We start from the raw sequence: 20524 nt of genomic DNA, 5'->3' as shown, positions 1-20524 counted from the left end.
TGAACCAGAACTGGCGAGCCCAGGCAGGCGCTATTAGTATCATCCTGCACTTGTCCAGCTTGAGCTTCTTGAGGACACGAGGAATCAGGGGAAATGGCGGAAAGGCGTAAACAAATGCGCCGGACCAAGACATCAAAAGGGCATTCCCCAGTGACCCTCGATGGTGTTCCCTGCTCGCATAACACCGGCATTTCTTGTTCCTCGGTGTTGCAAACAGGTCGATCGCTGGGGTTCCCCAACGGGAGAAGATGTCCTTGACCACTGTGTTGTCCAGTTCCCACTCGTGTGAGACTGCCCTCAAGCGGCTTAGCGTATCTGCCTTCGTGTTGCATACTCCTGGAAGGTGTTCCACCACGAGCGTGATGTTCTGTGAGATCACCCACTCCCACAGCAACTGGGCTTCCTGAGAAAGCAGTTGTGATCTTGTGCCGCCCTGCTTGTTGACGTAATGCATTGCGCTGGTGTTGTCCGTACGCACCAGGATGGCCGAATTTGAAATCCTTGGAAGGAACGCCAACATTGCCAATCGAATAGCCCTTAGCTCCAGAACGTTGATATGCAAGCGACGTTCTAATGGTGTCCAGTGGCCACTGGCCTGGAGATCTTGCATGACCGCTCCCCAACCCTGAAGGGAGGCGTCTGTGGTAATGACGCGAGGAGCCGGTGCCGCTCTGAAACTGAGACCCACTGCGAGGTGAGATTTCTTCATCCACCATGAAACCGTCCGTTTCATCTGCTGGGTGACCGTTACTTTGTCGTCGAACGACCCTTCCACTTGTCTCCACTGAAGGTCCAGTTCCTCCTGCAAGGGGCGCATTCGCAGCCTGCAGTGCGGAATCAATTGAATACAGGATGAAATCGACCCTAGAAGAGATTTGTACATCCTGACTGTCATCCAAGTTTTCCTCTGCAGCCGAGCGGCTGAAGACATGAGTTTCAACTGTCTCTCTTCCGATGGGAAGGCTTTGCACAACTGAGTATCGAGGATCGCTCCCAAGAACTTCACCATACCTGACGGTTGAAGAACCGATTTCTCTCTGTTGAGTTGCAAACCCAGATGAATGAAGAGGCTCAAGCATGTGTCCACTGCTTCTGTTGCCTCTTTGAAGCTTGGTGCCTTCAGCAGCCAGTCGTCTAAGTACGGGAATACTTCCAGCGACTGTCTTCTCAGGAAAGCTGCTACCGGGGCCAGCACCTTTGTGAATATCCGAGGAGCGGATTTTAATCCAAATGGGAGCACCATGAACTGGAAGTGACTCTTGCCCACTGTGAAGCGAAGATAACGTCTGTGAGCCGGATGGATCGGGATATGAAAATAGGCATCTTCCAGGTCTAGTGTAGCCATGAAATCGCCTGGATTCAAGAGGCGCAATATGTCCTGGAGTGAAATCATCCGAAACGACAGCTTTACGAGATAGGTATTGAGCTCCCTTAAGTCCAGGATCGGACGCCACTTTAGTTTCGTTTTTCGGATCAGAAAAAATCTTGAATAGAAACCTTCTCCTCTTTGTGATAGGGGAACATGTTGGATCGCCCCCTTCCGAAGCATTTGTTGAACTTCCAATTGCAGAAGGTTTAGATGTTTTGAAGTAGTGGCGTGGGGAGCTCTTGTAGGTGGAAACTCCTGGAATTCTAGTGTATGCCCATGTCGGATGATGTTCAATACCCACTGATCCGATGTTATTTCTTCCCAGCTGCTCAGATGTTGAGATATCCTGCCGCCCACTGGAGATACCAGAGGCGGAGGAACAGTTAGCAGAGTCAGGAGGCCGCTATTGACGCTTGCCAGCGTCTTTGCCCTGACGCCCCTGACGTCCACGAGCGTTCTGACGAGAGAACGATTGAGACTGTGACTGTCTCTGATAATATTGATTGCCGTACTGTGGTCTGTACGACTGCGACTGCTGCGAGTATCGCTGTTGCTGATAACCACCTCTTGGAGAAGTGAAGCCTCTTCCTCTCGCTCCACGGAATGGTGTCTTTCTATATTGTAGGTTCCCCAGAGCCCTTGCTGTCTCTGTGTCCTTCTTTATTCCCTGTAGGGTGTCATCGACATGTTTCCCAAATAACATGTCCCCATCAAAGGGCAAGTCCAGAATCTTATTTTGGACCTCTGGTCGAAAATAAGTCGCTCGTAGCCACCCCTGTCGTCGAAGAACAGCCGCGCTGCCCAGAGCACGGAAAGAAACGGTGGCGATGTCCATCGCACAATCAATCATTTCAGAAGAAGACCGTTGTCCTTCTTCCAGAAGTTTCCGAGCTTCAGCTCTAGGGTCATCCGCCAGTAATTCCACATAGTGTGCCACATCACTCCACATCTGGCGGTCATATCGTGCTAGAATCGCCAAGGCATTGGCCGCCCTGACCAACAAACTAGCCATAGAAGAAAATCGCTTTCCAGCGTTGTCTAACCTTCTACCCTCCTTGTCCGGTGGAGTTGTGAGGGTGGCCGAAGGATTCCGTGATTTCTTCTGCGCCGCCTGCGATATGACTGAGTCTGGTCTAGGTTGTCCAATCAAGCAGGCGGGACTGTCATCCGGAGCTTTATACTTTTTCTCCAAGCGTGGAAGTGTTGGAATGACTGTCGCTGGAGACTGCATCACCTTCTTTCCTTCATCCCAAATGTGCTCTACAATGGGAATCGAACGCACTGTCTTACGGTATGCCTCTTTAAAATCATACAAAAAACAATCCGTAGATGTTGCCGGCATGGCTAGCTTAAAGCGTGCCGTGGCTCTTTCCATCAAGCTGAAGAAACCTCCCACATCCGCCGGAGGTGAATCTACCGGGTCCGGCACCGGAGAAGCCGGATCCTGTGCTATATACTGGTTCCATTCGTTATCAGGATTCTGATCCTGGTTCTGTTCATCCTCATCCGAGGTATCATCCTGGACCTGTGTCTGCCGAGGATATTCCCTCTCCTCTTCCCCCTGTGAAGGGGCCACAGACTGAACTGCCATCACCTGAGGCTGAACATGCGCCTGACCTTCCACTGGTCGCGACCCTTGCCTGCTTCTATACTCCTCCAGCATTGCTCTCAAGTCCGTCAACAGACTCATAGGCATTGTAACCGTGCCCTGTTGTGCCTGAGTTTCCTGGTATGCGACCTGTTGTTGTTGTCGCCGCTCCTGCCCATAATAGTACTCATCATCCTGCTCAGAATCGTGGTATTTCAGATGCAACTGAGATGGGCTATATGCATCCCCATACATCTCATTCTCCGAGTACTCATCCTCATCCAACAACAGGGCTGGGGGTAATGATGACACCTTTCTAGGTGAAGTCATATCCGGCGTTATTCTCCTCTTCCTGGTGCCTCTATCACCTGCCGTCGACGGCATCTCCATAGTCTGAACCGTCGTCGACGGGACTGCCGACGAGATAAACTTCACCGTCGACGGGATCGCCATCGTCGACGGGCTCGTCATCGTCGACGGGTTCGTCATCGTCGACGGAACTGCCATCGTCGACGGGCTCACCCTCGTCGACGAGATCGTCGTCGTCGACGAGATTGCCACCGTCGACGGGATAGTCATCGTCGACGGAATTGTCTTCGTCGACGAGGTGGTAACCGTCGACGTAGTCATCGTCGTCGACGCTGTAGTCGACCCAGTCTTCGTCTACGGCATCGTCGTCGAAGTCCTCGTCGACGCCGTCGTCGTCGTCATCCTCGTCGTCGATGGATGGCTCGTCGATGTATGAGGAGACAAAGTCACCACAGAGGCTTTAGCGCCTTTTTTGACCACTGTTGAAGCCTCTACAGTTGGTTTCTTGAAGGACTTAGAAACTTTCTCCTGATGTGAAGGCCCAGCCGAGCCCTCATCCAGTTTTGCCTTCAGCACCTGAGGTGCTAGCCTTTCCCTCTCCTTTACACTCTCGTGAGGAGATTCGCTAGGCCCGGGCTTGCCAGACCTATCAGAGGTCCCACGCAAAGCCTTTGAGGGGGGTTCAGATGAAACTTCCTCAGATGGTACACCCCTCTTCAAAGATGTCTTGGAAGATGATGATCTGGCATCTTCATCATCACTAGAAACCACTTCTTCCTTCTTTTCCAACTTTCTCAGCCAAAGAAGTAACCGTCCTTCACGATCTCGAAGAGTCTTAACAGACATCATCCTGCATATCTTACAACCCTCTGGCTTGTGGTCAGGGTATAAACAGTATATACAATCCTTATGTTTATCCTCAGTATAAAGTCGTTTTTTGCCACAAGTGGCACAAGGCCTGAAAAGGCTCTTCTTTTCCTTATCAGCCATAGTAAGAATTTAAAGGAATCCTGTCAAAAAACAGCTTAAATAGTACCTCAAAGTAGAAGTTAGAGCAGAGCTCTAAAGAGACTCCCTGTCATCAACGATGCGGTAGAAAATCTGAGGCTCTGAGCTTTCTCAGGAAGGTTCCACAGGGTGAGGCTAATCTGATTGGTTGCTAATGTGAGTTTGGGTCCTTTTACATAAGGACACCTATAGGCTACAAAATATAATGAGGCCTAGGCCTAATTTTTTACTTTTTACACCTATTAGGGTGTATTTACCTAAGTATATATTTATATATATATATATTTATTATTACCGAGGCTCCCAGTCCGACGACGGGGAATGATACAAGCAATGGGAATCTATGAAAGTTCCAATACTGGAGTAAATTTTGTTCTGAGGGAGTTTAGTAACAGATGGTTATGTGTTAGCCGTTGGGAGTTTTTGGGAGCGCTCCACTATAATCTCTGACTGGCAAATCAAATCGGTCTGATTGTGGAGAATCTTCATTCCAGTCAGACTTTTTCCAGTCTGACCTATCACCCAAAAGTCTCAAGCACCTTCTAAAATAGGAACGGAGCACAGAACATAGACCATGCGGTCTAATCAGAATGTGAGGCACAAGGTAGGTCTTGTCCTGCCATTGTATTCGCTTCGATATCAATTTCTCAACGCTTAGGCAGTGTCTTTGAATGTTAATTTTTGAATTACACCTCACTTCCACTAGAGTCAAGCTAGAACAAGGTGCCAGTTTGCACTCCTCATGATTTCACCTCCGTCGAGAGAAGGAGGCATGTGCTATGTTACAAATGGGATCTTTAGTATGTAACTGGTGTAAGAAATCGGTTGAAATATTGAAGTAGATGTTATGCACTTATTTTTAGTTTTTTCATCACACACTCTCTGTGCGCATCGCTAAAACGGGCTGTTTTCTGAAAAGTGAGTATGTATCTTGCAAATCTAAAAATATATCTGTTCCTGCATCATGGATTTAGTGTTATTCTCCTCTATTCTACTTTCCTGACAACCTACCAGCTGAATTATTATTTTATTCTTGAAACATTCACATTTTTGTCCTTATACAGAGGCTGTATGGTGCCTGACAGATAACACTGTAGGTAGGAAGGCAATAGAGCCCTTTCAACACACTCCATATACAGCAGGCAAATGGGTTACATTATGCACCGCCTCACAAAGGTCGACATGCAGAGTAAAATACACAAAATAATATGGCAGCCGCGTCTAATATTGCAAGATGGAAAGATAATCTCACGCTGTAACTGATTGGAAACTCAGTATTCCCAGGGCATTATCTGCAAGGAGGACTGTTACACACCTAAACAAAAGTGAGGTTTTTAAAAAAAAGTTTAAAGCTGCATGTGGGTCAGTATCGACCTTTTAGCACAGTTGTTTCCAGAGTAGCTCTGTTCCAGATTTTCAGTATAGCCATTTATAGCCAACTCATTTATGTGATCAAAGGGCATCCAAAACGTTGTGTATGGATCCAACCCTCTCTGACCTACGTTGAGCATCCCGACTTTAGCAGATTCATTTCAACCTTGTCACCAGCCTTTCATTCTGGGCCATTTTGCACTACTAGCACACCAAAGTCAGAACTTTTTGCCTGAATATACCATTAGAAAAGAGGACCCTTTGCAACAGGAAAGTAAAGGATATACTTGGTGTAGAATTAGCATACCTACCCTCTGGAATTGTATCTTTCCCCTGCCCCCACTAACATTGTATACATGAATCTAGAAAGTTCACCAGCTTGTGCACTTGCAAAGTCCAGCACTGAGCAAAAGTACCATATACCCTTGGCTAGAACATCATCTGTACTCCTGGGCCATATTTCAATGGCGTCCACCTACCCAGGACGGTCCTTACTTGTTCCTTACTGTTCAAACTGGAGTATCTCACCGTGTTCCAGGGTCTGCAGGCAGACGGCAAGGGAAGGAATACCCACAGGCAGCAACTCGCAAAGCGCCGAAAAGTGATCATATCTGAAAAAAAGCAGTGTGTGCCAAGGCAAGTTAATTTTTTGTACCAGTCAGTAGGGAAAACAGTTTCTGTTCAAGTAAAACTGGTAAAGATGAGGTTAAAAAGAGAAGGATGTATTACAATTGCAGTTAATTCTGAAAAAATAACATTATCCAAATTAATGCAGGGATATACTGTATCATTGCATTTTGAGTCTCACTGTGATATTATGTGCTATATTGCTCCATGTGCTATTGTTGCTAGTGCTAATAACGCTGGTGGTGAATCCAGAATGTTTACATCTCTCAGCAGCACTCACACCAACCAGTAACACGCTAAACCTATAACTCTACCAAAAAGCAGGTACAAATACAAGCTGGACAGAGACTCGACACAGATGGAAATGTTCTTTCACAAGAAATGTACAGTATTAAGAAAATGGCATCGCTGTGATGTACACAAGTAACAAATTTAAAAGAAATGGAATAACTATTCAAAAACGCCACTCGCCATACACACTGAAAAATTAGAATTTCTCACTACTGGGAGACCTGAACATGCATTTAGAAGACACCACCTGCAAACTAGGTCAGGCTCCTATTGAGGATGTGTGTGCTCTCAACCTCGATTTGATTAATTCCTCCCCAATCACAAAGCTGGTAACTTGCTGGACTCCATTTCCTCTAACATCACTGGTCTCACCTCGGATCCTTCCAATACTCTGGTCGGATCATTTTGCAGGGCCTTTTTCCATACCCTCCTCCTCTCCACTCAGTCCCCCAGTAGGCGGACCTAAAGTCATGGCCAGAAAGTGGACCAAACTCAACATTACTGCCCTAAATAAGAGTTTATCAGACACCCTTACTCAATTAGTGCATCAGGTCGCCCTAGATCTCCCTGTGGTCGACAATTGGCATAGAATCTCTCTTGACCTAACCCTGCCAGCTAAAATCAAATTTGTGTCCAGGCGGTACCCCCTGGTTTAGCTACAGGAAGAAAAGAAACTAAGAAACTCAAGAGAGTCTGGAGGAAGCAATATGATAATGATTCAAAATATAAGACAGCCTTAAAAAATGATTATAGACACTGTAGTGTTTGAAGTGGTTCAAGAAATGTCTGACCCTAGCAATATCACTTACCCTCTATCACTTCCACATGCTCAATGTGAAGGGCTGACAGATTTCTTTATAAAAAAAGTGGCAAAAATCCACCTTACTCTGGCTACTAGAGCTTTATCTGAAAACGGCAGCTCACACCTCACCCCTATTCCTTCTGCTCCCGAGGAAACATCACCCACAGATACAACTCTATCACTGGCCCAACTTCAATCCTTTCCTCTCCTGGACTCGGCTTATCTCTTGGACATTCTGTTGTCTATTAAATTAGGTGTCCACTTGATCCTATCCCCCATGCAAACTCAGTATTCTGAGTCCACACCTTTTCCTCTCATTAGTGGAGCTCTTGAACTCCTTTCTAAGGGAAGATCACTTACCCAAAGCTTGGAAGCACGCGAAGGTGCTTCCCTAGATAAAAAATCTCACCTTAACCACTCTAATTGGGCCAACTCTAACTCCATTTCTCTGTTGCCCATTCTCTGGAAGATCCTAGAAAAGCAAATTAACACTCAATTGACCACCTACATGGAAGCCCGAAATGCCCTTCACCCCTTCCAGTCAGAATTTAGACCTGAGCACTGCAGAGAAGCTGTGCTTCTAGGAGTCACGGAACATCTACGTAGTTGACTCCTAGACAGGGGTGGCACGGCCACATTGATCGTATTAGATCCAAGCGCGGCTTTTAATACTGTTCTCATGACATTGTTCTCAAAAGACTAGCTAACTAGGCATTCAAAAGATGGCACTTGCCTGGTTAAAATCCTTCCTGACAGAGTGTACCTTCCAGGTATTCTTCACCAACACTGTGTCAAGCTGTGGCCTAACCCTACTCTCATACGCCGACGACACCAGGATCATCTTTTCTCTGTTGTCTGAGCAGGAAGCCTGCTCAGAAGATCTTAATTTCTGCCTCAACTGTGTCTCTATGTGAATGAATACCAACTACCTAAAATTAAATGTAGACCAGACCGAGGATCTGATACGGGGCAAGAATCCCCAGCTCTGGGGTGCCCAGTATTGGCCTGCCTCTCTGGGAATACTTCCTGAACCCTTCAACAAGGTAAAAAATCTGAGCACCTGGCTAGATTCCGCCTTGTCCATGAAGCCACAAGTAGCCAAGGTTTCCTTATGAAATGGCTTAAAAATATCCTTTGGATACTTCCTTTCTCTGCTTAGAGAACCGTCATCCAGGCCATTATACTATCCAGGCAGGATTATGATAACATCGTATATCTGGGGGCTGACAACACAGTGATAAGACATCTCCAGCTGGTTCAAAATGCAGCAGCTAGGCTTCTATCCCGGCTCCCCAAATCCTTCTCCATGCCTGGCCTCTTTTAAGACCTCCAGTGGCTCACAGTGGACAAATACATCAACTTCAAGGCTCTCTGCTTCATTTAAATAATCAAGCTACATTCAGGACCATGGTTCATCCAAAATCTGGTTGTGCCCTACAACCCTCGCCACATGCTGCGCTCTAGTAACCAGTCCCTCTTTACAGTGCCTAAAGTAAGAAGCTCCTGAATAGGTGGCCGCTCCTTTTCCTTTCTGGCCCGCAAGATGTGGAATGCTCTCCTGGAGTCTATTAGAGGCTGCTTCTCTCTACCCTCCCTAAGAACCTAAATACATGGCTTCTTAGGTCACGTTCTTAGGCTGCTAATACCTGTCCTCAATCGTTAGGAAGCCCAACGGCTAAATAAGAACTCAATTATAATAATAATAGTAATAATACAGAAACACCATGACTGGTGAACAAAAAAGGCAGCTAATAGTACTGTGACGTGAATTGTAGGCATTAGGTTTTCTTTCATAAGCAAAGGCATCTATCTGGGGATAGCTCAAATCATGGTAAATATGGTGCAGCTTGCATCTTGCAATACTCAATTGCGATTTTCTTGGAATGTTCTGCAGAGTGAGTCTACCTCTGTAATCTTCAGGTTCCTGGCAATGAGTCATTTCTAAATTGTTTGAGCTTCCAGACACAGACGCCTGAAATGATTCCCACCTAGCTAGCTAAAACAGCAAATTATTCTCACGTTGTCTGTACCAGAAGAACGCAAATTTTGAAAGCTGTCAGAAACAACTTGAGAACCAGAAAAAAATGTTTTTACTTCTATAAAGTTGATGTGATTAGACATCTGTTTTTTGGACCATGTTACAGGTAACGGAAGACGATCCTTGTGAGCACTACATACCATGAGAGTGGCACCTATTACAATTGTGTACACTGGGATAGCCTGATGGAATATACTCCCTGCAGCAGGTTTTTTGATTGGCAACAAAATAAGGGAATGACCGAATTTCAGAGTGAGATACAGCGAGTCTGTCTTCCCAGCTGGAGGTGCAATGGTGCCAATGGTCCTCTAAGGGTTGTTGAAGAGACCTCGTGTGCAGTCGATTATGTGGTACTAGAAAAATGTAGGAAGCCATTGCCCCCAGTGAGCTGATATCTGATTTGCTGCCTTTAGAAGATTGCAAAACTTCAGACAGATAGATGATAGTGTTTCTCAAAGGGGAAAGATTTGGCCCAGAGTGTCCACTATGGCACATAAGCATTGAGTGGACTAGACTGGAACTGATGTTAATATGACATGGGTGACTTGCAAGTCAGCCATCATGGAGGACGGGCTCTAGATGAGCTCTGCTCTACGCCCTGCTTATCCAGTGAACATTCTGCAGGGAGCCCGACATCTGCCCCACAGAGACCTACGCCATGCCACTGACTTCCATGCTGTGCCCAGAGGAGGGGGCATTGCTGCAGACGGCGTTGAAGCAATACTGTAGACTCCTCTTTTGCTATTACCAGGAGTCGGATCACGGCCGGAGAGGCGCGTCCATTGGAGCTGAGCCGCTGATAACTGGCTTTGGAGAACGACAGGACTATGGCTGTCCGTGGTCATAAACTCCAGAGTGGCAGTAAACTAGGACACAACCTGAGAAGACTTGCGGTGCCGGCCCCACGAGGATACGCGGGGGTGGGGTTTGAGGGCCAGTTTTTCCTCTCATTTTCTCTTTACCTGCTAGACTGCAGGTGTGAGGTGGCTACCTGGCCTGATCCAAGGACTCCTCATCGCACTTACACCTGTGTTGGTGATGGGATAATGCTGAGAAGGTCTTAGAAATAAAGTTCACTCACACCGGAAGAAATAAAGACGGCAATCACAGCTTTGGTCACTGGCAAATACCCCGACCCTGATGGTCTGCCGGTGGAACTGTACGAAGCTTAGGCATTTCAAATGGCTTCACGTTTGTTAACAATGACAAGGAAGCCATTCCACTTGGCAGTCTTTCTGTCTCCCAGAGAGAGGTGACAGTAATTTCCTTACCTAAACCTAACTAAGACCCATTACTCGTTGGCTCTTATAGACCACTTGCACTACTCAACACTGATGACAAGGTTCTGGAGATAATACTTGCTGATCGACTGGCACCTATGCTCCAGTCCTTGGTTCACCCCGCCCAAAATGGGTGTATACCCGCTTGCAATACCTCCCTGAATTTGCGTCGTTTCTTTAGAGTCATGACGTATGCCCGACAGGCATGCACTCGCACAGGATGCCTGGTCTTGAACGAGTGAAACTGTTGTATACTAACCTCCAAATTAGGGTTAAGACAGGGCCTTTCATATCAGATGTAATTCCTATCTACAAAGGGACAAGACAGGGCTGCCCGCTGTCACCATTGATGTTTTCGTTGGCGATTAAACCCTTGGCGTTGGCGAAGCGCCATTGGGGGACACAGTTGGGTGCCCCTCTGGGAGATGGGATACACGCAATATCATTATATGCCAATGATATGTTGTTATACATTTGGGACACCCACAACATACATGACACAATTGCTTCGACCCTTGTAAGTCAATTAGGTGAAATCTTGTATTTTTCCATTTCACTCTGATGTACCCGATCCATGCTTTTGTCTCGATGGAACACAACTGGATTGGCAACAACATACATTCAGATACTTGGGGGTGACGGTTTACCACTCTCTGGATGATTTGTTTGAGGGCATTGTTGTTCGAGCAGTCACATCACTACATGCCCAGATGGCTTCTAATGCACAATGGCATTGGTGGTAACAGGCAGGGTGGCGTTATTGAAGATGGTCGTTTTGCCCGCCTTATGTATTTTTGTATGAATCTACCCATACACATCCCTAGCACGTTCTTTTGTGTGTACGAACAACAGATCTTCGAATTCATCTGGAACAAGTAGAGATGTAGAGGGACCTTCACAAAACTTTACATAACATGGGGACAATGGGCTTTATGGGGGCCGGCTGCCACATATTTTGAACAATACAACATTGCCGCCCAAGTCCAATGGATACCTATGTGGTTGGCGGGCCTATATCTGTTGGACACTACCACAATCTCTCATGGTTGGGGTCTGCCTGCTTAATTGCATCTATTTCACCCTTGCACAAAAACGCAAAAGTCTAACTCCCTATTGCTGGGGGTGGCATTCCGTTGTTTTCGCAAGTGCCTCCTTATCACTAAACGTACAATCTCCTATGCTCCAGGGTTGGCTCTATTAGATATGCCTGGGGGTGGGGGAGTCCCCACATCGACAGCCAAATTGGCAGTATGGCATGCAGCAGGCATATACATGTTGGGGGACCTATATAGGGATTGAAATGCTGGTGGAGGACGGTGGCCAAACACGGAGACAGTTCTTATTGCACAGCGCATTGCTTGTTATGCTTGGACGCCACTGGTGCGACGTGACCACCGTACTACACATGACCCTCACAATTCAATACCTACATGTGAAGGGCAGGGGTAGACATCTTATACGCTGGTTCGCTGACTCCCTCCGGTCCCACACTGCTCCCCAGCTCCTTTCATTGCTCTCCCGATGGGAGGAGGAATTAGCGCAACACTACTTTGAGAAGGAATGGGCCGCAGTATTGGAGTGCCCGCGACACATGCCATGCAATGCCTGATTCAAACTCATTCGGCTAATCATTGTTCATAGGGCTTACCTTACACCTGCCAATATCAACAAGTTTTATCACAGGGAGGTTGCTGCTTGCCCGCGCTGCTTTCATATAGATGTTGACCGAAAGCACATGCTTTGGTCCTGCACCCACTTGCAAGCCTATTGGGCCACCATCACTGCAAAACTGTCTGCTTGCACTGAAATCCCTGACCGCCATACATGGGAGGTATGTCTTAGGGACTGTTTCGTAGGCAAAGGAGGCAAAGGGTTACCTCCCGCTTTCTAGATCTTGGATTCATAGTGGCTAATCGTCTCATCACCTGCAGATGGAAAGCCTTGGAGCCCCCACGAATTGTGGATTGGGAGCAATCCTGGCTCAACTGGGTGCAAGCTGAAAGTGTGGCGTTGCATGAGGGAAGATATACTAGTGTTCCGAAAGTACACTAGTGCTACTTAGTGGGACACCATTTAAACTGATTTGCAATCTAATCATTCTTCTGTGATGGGCTATACCTCTGGCGCAGTGGCGGAGACTAGAGGTGGAGCAAGACCACTGACTCATTGTCAGTGAAATTGCTCTCCCACCCTCGCAGCTCCACCATTAAGTGAGGTGCCCCTGCCCCTGCACTCTTGAGTGTTGGTGTTCGAGGCCCTCCTCCACCCGCAGGTTTCCCTGCGCCTCATCCCTGGTGGTCCAGTGGACCTCTGTCTCCTTTCATTTCTTTCTGCTCCTTCACTCCTTTTTCTCCCCTTTCTATCTTTCACCTTTCTGCACCTCTGCTCTTTTGCGCCTTATTTCTGCCCATTTCCCTTTCTCTCCCTCTGCTCCTTAACTCGTTTTCACTCGTTTTTTTCCCCTTTCTATCTTTCACCTTTCTGCACCTCTGCTCTTTTGTGCCTTATTTCTGCCCATTTTCCCTTTCTCTCCCTCTGCTCCTTCACTCGTTTTCACTCGTTTTTTTACCCTTTCTATCTTTCACCTTTCTGCTCTTTTCTGCATCTCTGCTCTTTTGTGCCTTATTTCTGCTTATTTTCCCTTTTTTCTTTATCCCTTCTTTCCTCCCTTTACCTTTCCCCGCCGCTGCTGCCCCCGCGGCCCACCCCCCCAGCACGACCGGCCCAATCCAGCTCCCCTCCCCGCTCCCGCCTCCCAGCTGTCCAGCCCTCCCTGACCCCTACTTAATGGCGGCCACTGCTGGGACAGGCGAGCAAGACCACTGACTCATTGTCAGTGAAATTGCTCTCCCACCCTCGCAGCTCCACCATTAAGTGAGGTGCCCCTGCCCCTGCACTCTTGAGTGTTGGTGATCGAGGCCCTCCTCCACCCGCAGGTTTCCCTGCGCCTCATCCCTGGTGGTCCAGTGGACCTCTGTCTCCTTTCTTTCTTTCTTTCTGCTCCTTCACTCCTTTTTCTCCCCTTTCTATCTTTCACCTTTCTGCACCTCTGCTCTTTTGCGCCTTATTTCTGCCCATTTTCCCTTTCTCTCCCTCTGCTCCTTCACTCGTTTTCACTCTTTTTTTTATCCCTTTCTATCTTTCACCTTTCTGCACCTCTGCTCTTTTGTGCCTTATTTCTGCCCATTTTCCCTTTCTCTCCCTCTGCTCCTTCACTCGTTTTCACTCGTTTTTTTACCCTTTCTATCTTTCACCTTTCTGCTCTTTTCTGCATCTCTGCTCTTTTGTGCCTTATTTCTGCTTATTTTCCCTTTTTTCTTTATCCCTTCTTTCCTCCCTTTACCTTTCCCTGCCGCTGCTGCCCCCGTGGCCCCTCCCCCCCCAATCCAGCTCCCCTCCCCGCTCCCGCCTCCCAGCTGTCCAGCCCTCCCCGACCCCTACTTAATGGCGGCCACTGCGTGCTCGCCGCTGGTGCACCGGAGGCGCGTCAAAGGCAAGCACGTCTGCGCCCGTCTGCGACCCGTCCGCGACCAGCATCAGGAACCCTGGACCTCCGCCCCGCCAACGCTACGACCCAGCAGCACTCCACGCACTCAACCCAGGCTGCAACAACAACTGCAAGCTAGCATCACCAGCCGACACCCATGGACCCTTCAGCTGTCACCGCTGCCGGCACACCTGCAGCACCGCCAAGAACACGGATCCAGCACAACCCGCCCAGAAGAACACAACCGAACCGAAGACCCTGCAATGCATCCTCCTCAACGTCCGATCCCTCCACAAACACGCCACAGAAATCTGGGACCTCCTCGACAGCACAACCCCAGACGTAGCATTCTTCACCGAAACCTGGACCAACACCACCTCGGGACCGGACATCGCCATCGCCATCCCCCAAGGATACAAGATCTCCAGGAAGGACCGCCCCATCCACCCAGGAGGAGGAATCGCCATCGTCCACAAATCCAGCCTCCGCCTGAGCACACTCCCTGACGAGTCCACAGAACTGATGGAACACCTTCACTTCAAGATACTGGCCAGCCCCACCGCAGCCCTCCAAGGAACCCTCATCTACCGACCCCCTGGACCCCGCGGACCCTTCGCCAACTCCATCACGGACATTATCTCCCCGCAGGCCATCGCATCCACCAACTACACCCTGCTGGGAGACCTCAACTTCCACCTCGACAATCAACTGGACCCCAACACCACATCCCTCCTGGACATCCCTCCTGGACAACCTCCACAACATTGGACTCCGCCAGATCGTGACCGAGCCCACGCACTCAGCAGGACACACCCTCGACCCCCTCTTCACGACAGGAAACTCCATCACCTTCAGCCACACCACCGAACTCCCATGGACCGACCATCGTTGCGTCCACTTCACCTTCAGAACACCCACCATCCACAGACACCAGCACCTGCTTCCACAAAGAAACTGGACCAAAATCACCGATGACCAGCTCACCTCCTCACTCAACAACTCCACCCCAACCATCGCGGAAAACGACGACCCCAACACCGCAGCCCGAACCCTGCATAGATGGATCTCGGACAGCACCAACACCATAGCCCCCCTCAAGAAAAACAACAATACCCGTGCCAAGAAAGCCAGATGGTTTACCACCGAACTTCGAGAGTCCAGACGCACATGCCGCCGCCTCGAAAAGGCCTGGAGAAACACCAAATCCACAGAAGCCCACAACAACTTCAGAGCCGCCACCAACGCCCACCATCAACTCATCAGAGAAACGAGGAAAAAAGCGATTGAAGACAGAATCTCCACCCACGCACACAACAGCAAGGAACTCTTCAGCATCATCAAGGAGTTCGCCCAACCCACCAGCGAGTCTACCGACATCCCTCCCTCACAAGACCTCTGCGACAAACTCAGCATCTTTTTCCACCACAAAATCAAGAGCATCTACGACAACTTCGACGAAGACAACCAACACACTGAACCCTCACCAACCACCCCCGACATCCGGAAACTAGCGATTGATGACTGGACAGCCCTCACCACCGAAGACACACTGAAGACAATGAAGTCAATCCACTCAGGGGCCCCCACGGACCCCTGCCCCCACCACATCTTCAACAGAGCCGCCAACACCATCGCACCCATGCTCCGCCAAACCATCAACCGCTCCCTGGCGACCGCCTCATTCCCCGACGACTGGAAACACGCCGAGGTCAACCCCCTCCTAAAGAAACCATCAGCGGACCCCACCGACCTCAAAAACTACAGACCCATCTCCCTGCTCCCGTTCCCAGCGAAAGTCATCGAGAAAGCCATCAACAGCCAACTTGCCACATTCATTGAAGAACACAACATCCTCGACTCCTCCCAATCCGGCTTAAGAAAAAACCACAGTACGGAAACCGCCCTCCTCGCCGCAACAGACGACATCCGCACCTTACTGGACAAAGGAGAAACAGTAGCCCTCATCCTCCTCGACCTATCAGCGGCGTTCGACACAGTCTCCCACCGCACCCTAATACGCAGACTCTACGATGCAGGAATCCAGGACAAGGCCCTCGACTGGATCTGCTCCTTCCTCTCCAGCAGGATGCAGCGGGTCAGACTCCCCCCTTTCCTCTCGGACCCCACACCTATCACCTGCGGAGTCCCCCAGGGCTCCTCCCTCAGCCCGACGCTCTTCAACGTCTACATGGCTCCACTTGCCCCCATCGTCAGAACCTACGGACTCAACATCGTGTCATATGCAGACGACACCCAGCTCATCCTCTCCCTATCCAACGAGCCCAACACCGCCAGACGCAACTTTCGAGAAGGCATGGAAGCCGTCGCCAAATGGATGAAAAACAGCTGCCTACAACTAAACACCAACAAAACAGAAGTACTCATCATGGGCCCAAACCCCGACGCCTGGAGTGACACCTGGTGGCCCACCGCCCTCGGAAACCCGCCAACCCCCACAGACCACGCACGCAACCTGGGAATCATCCTGGACTCCGAGCTCAAAATGGACCGCCAGATCAACTCTGTCTCATCTTCCTGCTTCCACACCCTCCGCCTCCTTCGTAAGACCTTCAAATGGATCCCCCTCGAACACCGAAAGACAGTCACTCACGCCCTGGTCACCAGCAGACTCAACTACGGCAACGCACTCTACGCCGGAATAAACAAAAACCTCATCCGCAAGCTACAGAACATCCAGAACGCCGCCGCAAGACTGGTCCTCAACCTGCCAAAACACTGCCTCATCTCCCAGCACCTGCGCACACTCCACTGGCTCCCTGTCGAGGCGAGAATCACCTTCAAGATGCTCACCCACGCACACAAGGCCCTCCACGGCACCGGACCAGCATACCTGAACAGCCGACTCAAATTCCACGCACCCCAAAGGACCCTACGATCAGCCCAGCTTTCCTACGCTGTGGTCCCCCGCACCAGAAAGACCAGATCGGGAGGCCGCTCCTTCTCCTTCCTCGCGGCCAAAGCATGGAATGCCCTTCCGCTCCACCTCAGACAGACAACATCGCTCCCCATCTTCACAAGAAACCTCAAAACCTGGCTCTTCGACAGACCCCCTCCTTGATGGAATGGAACCTGCACCCCCCCAACTCCCCCCCCCACCCATAGCGCCTTGAGACCCTTACGGGTGAGTAGTCGCGCTTTAACAAACTCCTGATTGATTGATTGATTGGCAGCGGCTTTAGACTGATATCACTTATTGCTTTCTACTGGCACATCTTTCGGCATACTCCCCCCCCATTCTTGCAGGACGACATGGTGGTGGCTGAATGACGTTATGTCTGTGGGGGATGACATCAGGGGAGGATGATGGCGAGCTGGTAAGCCGTGGGAACTGTTCTGTTGTTTTGTTTGGTACCTTTGTTCGAAGTGTATAAAAATGTATGGCTCTATTTTTATTATCAGACATGACTCCAATGGCACTCCACCGTTCCTGTTTGTTGCCGCATGAGTTGCCATACCAATGTCACTGTATCTATGTGTGTACATATGGATTGGTAACCTATCCTTTCTTAAAACTCGAATCAGAGTTTCCAAAAGCCCTTCAGGCTTCTAAAGCCCCTCATCACTATGACTTGTCAGTATAGTGGACGGTACGAAATTATTACATTTTGATATTATGTGAAATTCCCAGCGTTTTTGGCTTTTCTACTGTATTTTATGAAAATGTAAAATAAAAATTGCAATAAACAGTTCCAAACAAACAAAATTGACATGGGTGACTTACACCCATCTGGAAAAGGACAGAGTGCATTCTGATAGTAGCAGCAAACCTTCTGTGGTGTTGAGACTTTGATCATCTAGTCTTCCTCAAAGGGATAGATGAATATGTTTTACTTCCCCAGGTAAGAATCTACCACTGAGCAAATACAAGGAGATGATGGGCGGAGCACTGAAACTTTTCAGACACTCACCCCCAGTCACAGATCTGGGTTGAATCCATCATCGTTCTTTAGCTCACTTAGCCACCTCAGTTCAGACCCAGCTATATGCAAATCAGTCTTGACCCTGTGCCTTATGGGTGCAGTCCAGCCCGAACTGCCATTCCAGGTCTACCCTAAACTGGAAACAAGCATCCTGGGACCGGTTTCGGGGCAACACCCCTCATCAGCCAGGCTAGCTTGAATCCAGTGGGAAAGTGAGCAAGGGAACCACGCCTGGGCATACCCTGCCAACTTAAGGCGAACAAAGCAAACACAAGGAGTTGATGGACGGAGCACTGAAACTCTTCAGACACTCACCCCCAGTCACAGATCTGGGCTGAATCCATCATGCAAATCAGTCTTGACCCTGTACCTCATGGGAACAGTCCAGTCCGAACTGCAAAGCCAAGTCTTTCCTGAACCGGAAACAAGCATCCTGGGACCGGTAACACCCCTCATCAGCCAGGCTAGCTTGAATCCAGTGGCAAAGTGAGCAGGCCAGTTGGTGCTGTGAAAAGGAGTGACCTCTGGCCTCATAGTCCTCTCTTATTATCATTTGATACCGGAGTTTTTATAGTACGTGATCACCAATGTTATCTTTTGTAATGAAAATAAATAAAGAACTTGCAGACACTAAAGCATCAACAAGACAAAAAAATCATGGCATCATCTTGAGTCGCACGCTGATTATATGCACCTATACCTAAAAACAATAAAAGCATGTCAGCTTATACAGTTAGTGGACATAAGCATGCAACCACTCTTGGATCCAGGGTCGCTATAAGTATCCTACACGGAATATACTGATTATGTACCTGGGTGTCATTTATAATGTCTATTAATAGTTACACTAAGAGCTAAAATATAGCTTCGTTTTGTAGTACAGCCTGCCAATCACTTGACTTAGGTATGTTATGAGTATAGGAAGGCAGGCCCTTTAATATCCTCTTTCTCTCTCCACTGACTGTGACTCGGACAAAATGGTCTGGTCACACTAGCACTCTCAAAAACCCAGAATTGTGCCACTAGCGCTCTGTGGTCCATGCCCAGGAGTGGGACAGTAGTTTGTTATGAGGGAAGGTTTATTACACTCCAGGTCATAGGACAGGTCCATGATTTCACACAGTCAGGAACCACACTAAGCCTTTGCACACATGCTTAGATTATCATGATGCTAGGGCCAAAGTAAGAGTTGGAAACCAGTTGCAAGCACAGTAGGATACTCAGGGTAAGGAAACACGACTGTAAACTATGCGAGTGACATTCCAGTCCCAACATATTGTGTCCTCGCGTTGGGTGTACCTTTGGAATGATTACAGTTTGTAGGCAAATCCCACTTTCGGACCAGGGCAAGGATAGATATTCATCAGAGGCAAGACACAAATGCACTGGTGAAAAGAATCTCTGCTTCTTTGGTGTAGAATCCTGAATATAGTAGGTTTTACTGTACCACTGTGGTGGACAATTTGTATTTGCTGCAAAAACAGATGCAAAATCCAGCAACCAATCTTAAATGCAGTCTACCCTGGCCTACCAAAAATATCACTGACAGGCTATAACATACACATATCAGGCAGGGAGGTTAGCCCTTAAGTGGAAGAATTGGGACCACATAATAATCTCCAGTGACAGAAGTCAGAATCTAGCTTGAAGTCCTTTAAAATTTAAACAAAGCTTTCTTCAATAAAGACTCAGAAAGCTGGCTACGCAATAAGTTCCAACAAGGAACCTGCATTCAACCCACACACAAACCATCTAGGAATATTTTCCCAACAGGTACGTTCCAACATCCACATTAAAGTTTCAAGAACAAAGCTGGTGCCTTGTTGGCCGAACCCCAGGCAAGCCACATGCTTGCAGACTGAAAGGAAGGAAATAATGCATCTCTTCCAGGATGACAGGAAAATGCAATGCATGGACCTTGTGCTGTTGTCTGATTCGCTAACCATCCATCCATGAATGTGCAAGACTGTAACATTTAAACAATGGCAATCAAGTAGAGTCAGTGATTCATAGAGAGAAGTTCCGACAGCAGAATGACGTTTGGAGGAATGTCCAGGGAGACAGTCCTGCCAAGCAGGGACCAGACATTCCCCTGAAAGGGGCAGTTGCCCTGTTAAACCAAGCCCCCCACCTGGCTGGAAGGTAGGTTACCAGGCCCTAAGCTCGTTGCACCACTGGTGGACAGATTTTACAAGGCCATCTCTTTCAATGAGTCAGTTTTCATCAGTGTATAGTGCCATGCGCTTCTATTGGTAAATGGACAGTTATTCTGCAGTGCAAGGGCAATATAGTACCAAACATAGTGATGAACAAGTTACTTACCGTCAGTAACGCATTATCTGATACAGACAATATGTAGCTACAGAGTCCTTACCTTTGAATTTCCCAGGCATCAGACAGGATCCGGAAACTT

At 48.5% G+C, this 20524-nt stretch overlaps 1 protein-coding gene across 2 annotated transcripts in view; it reads right to left on the bottom strand.

Annotated features, from left to right (window-relative positions):
• Window positions 1-20524, bottom strand: part of LOC144785951 (hexosaminidase D-like) — a 279553-nt gene that overhangs the window by 103364 nt on the left and 155665 nt on the right. For both annotated transcript variants that reach the window (XM_078664840.1, XM_078664841.1), the window contains one exon: window positions 6174-6256. In XM_078664840.1, coding sequence (XP_078520966.1) covers window positions 6174-6256 — 83 coding nt within the window. The remainder of the gene's footprint in view (window positions 1-6173; window positions 6257-20524) is intronic.

This window comes from Lissotriton helveticus, chromosome 10 (assembly GCF_964261635.1).
Source record: "Lissotriton helveticus chromosome 10, aLisHel1.1, whole genome shotgun sequence".
Lineage (NCBI taxonomy): Eukaryota > Metazoa > Chordata > Amphibia > Caudata > Salamandridae > Lissotriton > Lissotriton helveticus.
Note: the sequence above shows the minus strand (reverse complement) of the source record. Positions and strands in the feature narration are given on the sequence as shown.